Below are 10896 nucleotides of genomic sequence, written 5' to 3' on the forward strand. Positions count from 1 at the left end.
TCCAAGCAGAACCATTGTTCATTGAAACAGTTGGTGAATGACTTTATGGATAGACTATCTTAATACACCATTTCTTTCTGTTTTACTTTTTTGGTTTTTCGAAACAGGGTTTGTCTGTATAGCCCTGGCTATCCTGGAACTCACTTTGTAGACCAGGCTGGTCTCGATCGAACTCAGAAATCCACCTGCCTCTACCTCCCAAGTGCTGGGATTAAAGGCATGCGCCACCACTGCCTGGCCACACACCATTTTTTAAATGAATGTAACCTGTTCTCTGTGGGCTGAGAATGAAGTCATTCACTCAAGTCAAATAGCTTTGACCATAGCAGGAAGTCTGTATCCAAAAATCATGCCTACAATTCATTCCTTGCCTCATCAGAACTGTCAACTCTCAACTTAGCTACAATGGAGGTAAAGTCCTTTGGTAAAGTGAGGGTCATTGAAGTACAGCCTTATTGCAATGAACTCCAATGTCTAAAAATTGTTCTTATTTTGGGCTTGTACCACAGTAAGAGCCAAGATTTTAAACTCTACTAAATACAAAACAAACAAACAAACAAACAAAAAGACTTTATATATTTATGTTCATTTAAGAAAATACCAGTAATGATATATTATTTTGAAATATATAGTTAATATGTTTGAAGTTACACAGTGTGACTGCCTTAAAAACCTAACCAAGCACACAGAGACCACTGTAGAGAATTTAGTGATTAAAATATGTAGAACCTGAGGACTCTGAGATAGATACTGTGGACCAAGATTAAAGGGAACTCTTGTGTGTGTGCACATATGTGCACTCAGACACAAATGGACCTGTGGAAAGCAGAGAGATGCTGGGCGTTTTCCTCCAGTGCTCTACACCTTGTTTGAGACAGGCTCTCTCACTGAACTTGGAGCTAGTCACGGTGGCTTGTTCCTACCACGTTACTTAGTACCACTGTAGGGTCAGTCAGGACATCCCAGGTGCCCAATGCAGGGAACCCTCTGCAGTCCTCACCTGATGTGAGAATGTCTGACAAGAATCCTGTGCCTCTCCTGGGACCCTGCCATCTCTTCTCTCTTTCTGGTTGTTTGTGTGAGTTTTTGTCAGGAATTCCTTTCCAGCTCCCATCTAGTGCCCACATGAATGTTTAAAGACCCAGGAGTCAGAATCTCTCTCCCCTCTCTACACCCTGCTGAGCTCCATGCTAGAATTCCACCTAGTACAGATAAGCTGAGAAGTACTTAACTCAGCAGGACAGGCAGCTGGCAGGTGCTCCCGTGACACCTCAACCAGCCACTCTCCTCCAGGCTCTCAGAGCCACTGGACAGCAGCTGTCTGCTCCAGAAAGCAGTTGCTATCTCTGCTTTCTCCTTTCTTAGACCAACCGAGTATACTTTCTTCAGAGAACTCACCCTCAAATCATCCCTACTTTTTTTTTTTTATTTTATTTTTAAAGCCATTAAACTCCAGATTATCCTGGCTGGGTTCCTTGCCCTCCTCCATTTATTCTGAATAGTTTTGAAATAACAATGGCTCTTACCACTGCCTAGCTGGCAGAATGGAAACTCAAGCTTGGGCCACTGGGCCATCCATTATCTGGTATCTACTGTCCTCCATTTCTCTCACAGCTTCTATCCCAGCTAAACCAAACCGCTTCCTGTTCCTCAGAAAGATTTTCCTCACCTGTCCCAAGCTCTTGTCCCCTTCTTCTTTAGCTAGTGAAGCTGGCTCTGAAAGGACTGGGTGTGTGTCCTAAAGCCTCCGGCTTCCTCCTCTTCCTGATGCACACTTTCCACTTGTCTGACAGTGACCATGCTATCTGACAGAGGCAGTCGTCTCAGCCTATGAGCTTTGCCAGCACAGCACTGGACTCCACATTGAAAAAATTGCTTTATGTGCAATTTAGGTGTTTTGTTTACAGTTATGTATGTGTGTAGCATTCTGTGCCTGGGGGCTGTGGAGGATAGAAGATGTCAGAAAGCTTGGAACTTGAGTTATATACAGTTGTGAGCCACCATGTAGGCACTAGGAAATGAACCTGGGTCCTCTGCAAGAGCCTGTGGACCATGAAAGGCTCCCTCCCATTCTCTCTGGCAGCTGGCTAATACCTGCAGTTGGTGCCGATATGGCCCACTCTCCTTCAAAGACATGTAGCTGCAAGTCCCTGAGTTGTTCTCCCTTCCTCACAAAGGGTTCCCATGGAGTCCTCAAGATCCATTTGAACCCATGGAGATTCCTAACTTATCAGAGCCAGGAGGAGCATTTCAAGAAATTATGGGGCTGGAAAGAGGGCTCTATGGTTAAGAGCACTTCCTGCTTTTCCAGGGGACCCAACTTTGGTCCCCAGAGCCCGTATCAGGTGGCTCCAGTCGCTATCCCCTCATTCCCCAGAGCTCTCTCTGCCTCTATTTCTGCCACATTGAAGAGAATTTTCCAAGAACAGCAAACACGGCATCTGTCCCTGGAAAGCCAATCACCTTTTGCTTTGGCCTCTTCCTTGTTTGGGCTGTCAAACCATCTCTCCAGCTTCATCTCACACCTTTCTGTAGTTATAAACCTCACTCCCTACTTACTCTTGCAGATTGAAGATTCTTACGGCTCTTTCTTCCTCCTCTTCCTTCTTCATCTTCATCTTCTTCCTCTATTGATTCATCTACCTTGATTACCTTTCGTTCTATAAGAAACAGTTTTAAGAGTTATTTCTTTGAGAACCTGTTCTGCTCAGTGGGGTCCATAGCACTGCCTTCCATGTAAAAGCCCTTTAAAAATGAGAACTTGTTATATCTCCTGGAATCATTCATTCATCTTAAACATCCCTGGTAATCCTTATTTCTCTCAAGATAACTATGTCATTTATAAATAGTAATGTAATAACTAGTAGTTTTTAACTTGTGTTTCATATTGTCAATGGGCCTTTTGTTCATTTAGTCCACAAACAACTACAGGCACAGTTCTAGTTGTCACAGTTACAGACAAGGCAACTGGTGAGTCTTCGTTAAAGCCGGCTGGACTAGAGAGCAGCAGCGCCAGGTCTCATGCTCATCTCAGTTTCTTCTTTGGTAGTTTTTCCATTTGTGGTTTTTGTTTGTTTGTTTGTTTTTGAGATAGGGTCTTGCTACACATCCTAGGCTGGCTTCAAATTCACTATATAACCCAAGCTGCCCTTGAATTTGGAATTCTCATGCTTTAGCATCCCAAGTGCTGGGATTATAAGTATATGCCATCATTCTTGGGTCAACTCTGTCTTATTCAGAATGCTGGACTTGCCCTACAGTACTATTACATAGTTCTTCAACCGCTCTGATTGTCAATTGTGTGCCTTTGTTTAAATCCTCTTTTATAAAAGATTTCCTGGAGGGCTAGAGAGACTGCATGTTAAGGATGCTTGTTGCTCTTGCAATGGATTCAGATTCAGTTCCCAACACTAATGTGGTGGCTCACACCTGTGTCCAGTTCCAGGGGTTCTGATGCCCTCCTCTGACTTCCTCAGGCACCAGGTATGCATGTGATGTATACATAATTTTATGTATTGCACACATAAAATAAATAAATCTTAGAACAAAACAAATGATTACCAACAGACATTTCATTAAATAAATACAAGCTAGGAGCTAGACCCAAGCAGGGGTTATGTGGGGAAAATCCAGGCATCTATGCATGTGCGTGTGCGCGTATGTACGGTTAGCCCAGTCTGGCCTCATGCTCACTCTGTAGCTGAGGCTGAGCCTGAACTACTCACAGCCCTGCCTCCACCTCCCAAGCACTAGGATGGCAGGTGTGTGTCTCACCACGTGTGGCTTTCTTGTTCATTTTAAAACAGCTTCCCACATAGCTGTAATGTCAAAGAGTTATTATAAGAACACTTATTAACTGTTGATAATGGTCCTGCTGTGTTTAGTCCCAGGGGTGAAACCCAAAGACACATCCCACCTGCTAACCCTCAGGTAAGCAAAATTTATGGAACTCAAAGAGAAGGTGGTATTATCTAAACACCTAAGTGACACTGGAGGCCAGACATTGTAATGGTGCACACCTTTAAATCCAGCGCCTGGAAGGCAAGGGGCAGATGGACTTCTGTCAGTTCAAGGCAAGAGTTAGAGGACTTAGCGCACTGAACAGGACTAGGAACTCCGAGTCGCATCCTATGTGCAGCAGGCAAACACCTAGTGCTCTCTTCAGTCTACAGAACAGGTGTGATGGATGCAAGCTCACAGAATTAGCAATGGTTCTGGTTCAGTGTTAAACAGCTCGGAAAGTGGCCTGCACATCCAGGCCATGGTTCAGGCCTGCCTTCACCACAGTTGAATGCACTGAGCTGCCACTGAGCAATGACAGTGACATGTGGTCCAGTTTTTTTTTTTTTTTTTAAGGTGCAGGCTTTAATTCATCCAACCCAATTCCATGCTCAGTACTTAGTATAGCTTGGTTTCCCAAATGGGCTGACAAGACAGTTCAAGGGGCAAACTTGCTTGCCACCATGCCTTATATCTTGAATCTAGTCTCTTCGATCCATGTCTACAGTAAGAGAGAACCAGCCACTGTAATTTGTCCTACCAGACCATACCACTTTATTCCCAAATAAGTAAATATAACAAGTCTCAGAGTATGGGGCATAATTATGTGAGATGATTTTGCACAGACAGATCTGTGAATGTGGCCACAATTTAATGCTGACAGAAGTGTTTCTCTGAAATTCTCTTCAGACCTGAGGATGCCGGGGAATTGCACCCATCCTTCTGGAGAAAGTGCGCAGGCACCGAGGCCAGTCTTCAGCACAGATCCCCCCCCCCTTTCATGTTTACTTTAGCTCACACATTAGTCTTGCAATCACTGAATACAGAGACCCAAATCAAAATTTTATACTTAATAAAACCAAGGGCCAGAAAGATACACCACTGAGGCCTGGTCTGAATAGCCAATAAAGCTCCCTGGACCTCAGCTTTCTGTTCTACAAGGGTTTGAAATCCACTTACACGAGGCATGCTGGCACTGTCTCTAACCTCAGCACTGAGGCAGGAGGATAGCCAGCTCCAGGCTCACGTATGCTGTACACTAAGACTCTGACTTAAACCAGTAAAGGTCTTGGGAGATGGTCAATGAATAACATGCTTGTCGTGTAAGCAAGTGTGAGGAATGGAGTTCAGACATATAGAACCAACCCCAGGGAATGCCCGTCCATAATCCCAGCCTTCAGTGGATGGAGACAGGGCATGTGGCAAGTTGGCCACTATACTGGCTGAAGAGGCAAGCTCTGAGTTCAACAAGAGACTCTGTCAATAGTGGTGAGTGGTTAACACCCAAGATCAGCAGCCTCTGCCTCCACACACACTCACATTTATCTATGCTCTCACACACAACATAAACATATACAAAATTATACAAAAAAGGGGAAAAGTACTCACTTTTGACAGATTTCAAAGGTGTCTGAATAGCTTCTGCTGTTAAATTGTTTATTTCTTTGATGTCTCCATCAGTCTGTGACAAACAACCAGAAAGTAGTAGGCTTAGTCCAGCACGTATAAGAAACAGTAAGTTAAGGTACAAACGAATTATAAGCCTACCACACAACTCAGGATCAAAGACCTTGCCAATAACTTGCTTCTGACTATGCACGCTTCCTTGTTCTGTCTCGTTTCTTCTGTCATTCCTCTGAGACAAACCACAATCAATTACTTCACTTGTTCAGAAGGAGTTTATGGATTTGGCTGTATCCAGGTATGTATTTACGTATGTATGTATGTGCATGCATACTTACACGTGTATGTACACACACACACACACACACACACACACACACACACACACACTTTGCAGATGGAAAACCCTTTTCCATTTTTTTTGCAGATTAGTTGTTTGAGACAGGGTCTTCTGACTCAACCAAGAGGAGACTCAGTCCTTTCTTCACGGGACACATGTAAAAATGGCTTGACAAGGAGGATGGGTAGACTGAGAGCACAGACAGTGATTAGGAGATCACTCTGAGGCTGTCTATGCTCAGTTCTCTAACAGACTAATGTTGTCTACCCTGTAGGTAAGAAGGGAGCGGGACCCTGCTGCCAACTCTGCACCATCCATGGTAATGACAGCAGGCTTCCAGCTCACTGCTGGGGGCAGGCCACTGATGACAGCAGGCTTCTAGCTCACTGCTGGTGGCAGGCCGCTGACACAGTACAAGAACTAACACTACAGGTGTGACTGCAAAGTTGGATCTTGGCTGTCTACTGAGACCAAGGATTCATTCCTGCATAGGGCAATGGTGGCGCACGCCTTTAATCCCAGCGCTTGGGAGGCAGAGGCAGGTGGATTTCTGAGTTCGAGGCCAGCCAGGGCTATATAGAGAAACCCTGTCTCAAAAAAAAAAACAAAAACAAAAACAAACAAACCGAATAGCTCTCTTTGTGCTTCAATTTCATGCAAATAAATAGTTTACATGTTATTAACAACTGCTTTTCTGTGCTGGGCAGGGGATGCCCAAGTGCCTAAGACTAAGGAAAATCCTTTTTTTTTTTAAAAAAGATTTATTTATTATTATATCTAAGTACACTATAGCTGTCAGAGGCCGTCAGATCTCATTATAGATGGTTGTAAGCCACCATGTAGTTGCTGGGGTTTGAACTCAGGACCTTCGGAAGAGCAGTCAGTGCTCTTAACTGCTGAGCCATCTCTCCAGCCTGACTCAGGAAAATCTATATGGAGTCTTGAATGAGCTTGTGTACTAAGACTACATGTAGCTCAAGTACATTGAATTAAGCTTGTCCTGTGACTTCACTGTAGGGAGACTCCTAGAAGCATATACCTGGCTTCCTCTGGTTTTGTTTTGTTAAGACAGGGTCACGCTATGTATCCTTGGCTATCCTAGAATTCACTATGTAGACCAGGCTGGCCCCAATCTCCAGTGATCCAGCTACCACTGCTTCCCGAATGCTTGAATTGACAGGATACACCCCCACGCCCAGCTGCTTGACATGAGACATATCCTATTGTATCTTGCTCACTGCTTTATATTCTTGGGATCAGTGTCATCGCCATGTGTATAACCTTAAGCTGAGGCTTGTGACTCTTCCTAGGGAATCATTACACCTGAAACTCCAACATTTGCAAGGCTGAGGCAGGAGGACCAACATGCTCAAGGAAAGCCTGGCTACACAATGGTCTTGGGAGCCCCAATAAATCTAGGTCAGAGTTTTGGGGCCAAAGAATCATTTCTGGGTTTCAAATCAAAGCTAAAGTTGGAATTCTTTCAATTTGGTGTGGTAGTGTTGGATCTTCCATACTGCACCATAAGGCTTATTTGAAGTTCTGTATATCAGACTAATTTAAAATGAGAGAGACATACTAGCTAATGAGTATGATTCATCTCGAATGTTTTGTAACATTAAATCTGGATGTCTGCAGGGGGATCAGTGAAATGAGTCATGGAACTTATTGCAATGAGAGAGTATGGACGAAGATGCTTCACTGGCTCCTGGTCTGCTTCAAGTGTTTCCGCCCTTCTACAGCACACATCCCCAACACTTTAAACTATCTTTTAACTTCTGAAGCTGATGGATACCTACTTCTCAGTGAAACTACAAACCCTTAAGTCACGGTATCCTTTCAACCAAAGTCTTCAATTTTGATGAATTCATACAAACTATGATAAATTTTCTCCCCATGAAAATAGACAAGTGTGTATATACACCATTTATATACAATTTTATCATGCCAAGGGACTCTGTGAAAGTCAATGACAGACTAGTTCCCAACTCTGTCCAACAAGAACTTTCTGCAAGGCCAAGATCATTCTTTCTCTGTCCTGTCCAAAATGGTGGCAACTAGTAACACAGCTGCTGGCCATCACAGATATGGCTACTGCCTGTCACAGATAAATCCTTCATCTTGCCTCTCTTTGCTGCCTTCAGTCTTGGGAGTGATAGTAGAAGAGAATATAAAAGGGTTCTGGTGTACTGAGTCTACAAAGTATCAGTGTCATTTGAGCAGTGTGGCCCGATAAGGCCAGTTTCCACTTTACCCAGTCTCCTAGGCTGCATCACAACTTAATATATTTAAAGGAACTTAAGCTCTAAGGCTTTCTACTTCCCTTGAGGGTTAGGGCAAAAGACCACAAGGAAGCTGTCAAAATGAAACTGATTCCCTCGGACCCTTTCCTATGATACTCTGCATAACAATAACCATGTCTGTGATCAAAAGTGTGAGGTTGGGCTGGAGAGATGGCTCAGTGGTTAAGAGCACTGACTGCTCTTCTGAAAGGTCCTGAGTTCAAATCCCAGCAACAACATGGTGGCTCACAACCACCTGTAATGAGTTCTGGCGCCCTCTTCTGGTGCATCTAAAGACAGCTACAGTGTACTTTCATATAATAAACAAATCTTTGGGCTGGAGCAAGTGGGGCTGACCTGAGCGAGAAGAGGTCCTAAAATTCAATTCCCAATAACCACATCAAGGCTCGAAATCATCTGTACAGCTAAAGTGTACTCATATATATAAAGTAAATAAATCTTAAAAAAAAAAAAAAGTGTGAACTTTTCCCTAAACCAAGCCAGGATCCTAGGATGGACACCATTAATTCAACTCTAATACTATCCATCTAAGAATACGATCAGATCCTGTGATCCCTCCATACTACCTACCTAACAGCAGCCTTAAGCTACCTTACCTTCCATCCTGATCCACTAGTGACAAATAGGGTTCCCCACTACTGTGTGAGACTAGAGAACCATACTTTACTTCATGTGCTTATGTATATGTGCATGTGTCTAGGCCCTCATGTAGTCAGAGGACAACTATGATCAATTACTCTCTCCTTCTACCATCTGGGCTCCAGGTATCTAATCCAAGTTGCCAGTTGCAGTGTCTACCTACTGAGCCATTTTGCCAGACCTACATTAGGCAGTTTATGATAAAAATTACTACGAAGGGTAAAGAGAAAGATTGTGGGGGATAAAACATCCCTTCCCAAACACACTCCCCTGGCCCCTTCCCAGCTGGCTACTCACAATTAGACCTCTCTCTATGGGTGGACCCAGGCTACCTCTGAGAAGCTCTTCTTTGGCATCCTCTGCAGTAGCAAACAGCAGAGGCGGGCAGAGCCTTGCCAGTGGAGGTCCCAGCTGCCTAAGAAGATCTGCACAGGCAGACTGCAAGGCTAACACTGGCCTAGCCAGAGGTTAGATGGATGGCCTAGGAGACTGCTTGTGTAAACAGGATGACCTCTGTTCTCTTGAGATCTTTTCCTCATCTCCCATAATTTGCAGTCACCTCTTTCCCTCCAGGGTCTCAAGCCCCTATTTATAAGCCCCTACTTCAAGTTTCTTTCCCTACTCTCTGATGAGTCTACATTTGTATGTTTATAAGTTAATCTGACCATTTCCAATTTACTTCATAGATTTAACATTATTCATCCTTCAGAGGGAAAAGGAAACACACAAACTTCCCTATCAAAGTATTGTGGAGAGGCCACAGAACTCCCATGCCCTTCTACTGTGACAGAATTAAACTTACAAACTAACCAACTCAAAACCAAGATGGTTTACTTACTGTTGCTGCCTCTTCCAGGGCCTGCTCATTTCCTCCTAGGGCTTAAAAAGAACATCACTTTTGTTACTCTCAGGTTTGGGTGAGGACTGCCTCTCTAGCACTATCAATTATTTTTCTCAAACCGAGCGGCGAAGGCTTCCCTCTAGCACTGTCTTCAGACCTTTCTCCAGTGTGACCCTCCCAGTCTAGCTAGTGACCCACCATCTCTGTCCTCAGAGTTCCTGTTGTTTCCTAAACGGGCTATCCTCAGACTCAGACCTTGGATACTAAGTATTTCTTCTGCTCAGTACACTTCTCTGTACCCTAAAAACTTCATTCTTTAAAACTCAGCTCAAATACCACATTTAAACTGTTAATATTTCTGAGCTCTAATCCTCTGAGGGTACAGCTGAGTTCCCTGGCAAACAGGACCCCATCCAGTATGTCTGAAGACTTCCCATAGGTCATTTCATTAACACAAACCCAGGCAAGGCTAACAGATGTTTGCCCTGACTAGCAAAGGACTCTCGCCATTGTAACCATGGAGCTGCACAGGACAAAAGGCCAAATATTCTAATACAAAATGGTCTCATTTAGACTGCTTCACACTGCAAATACTTACATACAAAGTACAGCAATTACTCAAAAGCTACTAAAGCTACTTAGGAGTCTGCTCCTGCCTGAATTGAATTCGAGATAATATCCCTTGGTCCTGGCAAAAAGATACAGAATGAAAGCTTAGGTGAGCTCCTTATTACAAATCTTCGTGGGCCCTGCAGTGATAGCACATGCCTTTAATCTTAGTACTTAGGAGGCAGAGGCAGGCAGATCTCAGAGTCTGACAGAATATTTGTGAACCCCAGAACTGTGTTATTTACTGGAAAAACCCGTTTTTAGTTATGGTGTGGCTCAGCTTTAACACACATCTTTAATTCAAGAGCTTTTTGCTTGAGTACTGTGAACATAATGAAATAAAGTCAACCATAGGTCAAGAGGTAGAGCAAGCAACCAGTTGACAAGAAGTGAGCATAGGATTATTAAAAAAAAAACCATAGAGAGTAAGAACAAGTCAGGAGGGTGGATAGAGAGACATATAGGAAGTAAAAGGGAGGGGCATTCAATTTGAAGGAGGTTTCTTGAAGAGGCCTGAGAGAGGCGTGCCTTCTAGGACATCAGCTGAGGAAGGAGGTCAGCTGGGTGCGTTCTCTGCCTCTACAGCCTGTGAGCTAGCAGGCTTTCACGCAAGCATCTGGCTCCCAAGTCTTCATAGGTAAAATTGAACAATTGAGATTTTATTAAAGTCTAGAGAATGAATTCCAGGGCAGCTGGGGCTACACAGAGAAACCCTATCTCAAGAAAAAGAAAAAAAGAACAAAACAAAAAACAAACAAACA

At 43.7% G+C, this 10896-nt stretch overlaps 1 protein-coding gene across 1 annotated transcript in view; it reads right to left on the reverse strand.

Annotated features, from left to right (window-relative positions):
* Cdca8 (cell division cycle associated 8) overlaps positions 1–10896 on the reverse strand; it is a 19836-nt gene that overhangs the window by 6433 nt on the left and 2507 nt on the right. Inside the window, exons 4-6 of the mRNA XM_031378609.1 lie at positions 9524–9564; positions 5389–5461; positions 2560–2660 (exon numbers count right to left, since the gene is read on the reverse strand). Coding sequence (XP_031234469.1) covers positions 2560–2660; positions 5389–5461; positions 9524–9564 — 215 coding nt within the window. The remainder of the gene's footprint in view (positions 1–2559; positions 2661–5388; positions 5462–9523; positions 9565–10896) is intronic.

The sequence above is a fragment of the Mastomys coucha genome, unplaced genomic scaffold (genome assembly GCF_008632895.1).
Source record: "Mastomys coucha isolate ucsf_1 unplaced genomic scaffold, UCSF_Mcou_1 pScaffold18, whole genome shotgun sequence".
NCBI lineage: Eukaryota > Metazoa > Chordata > Mammalia > Rodentia > Muridae > Mastomys > Mastomys coucha.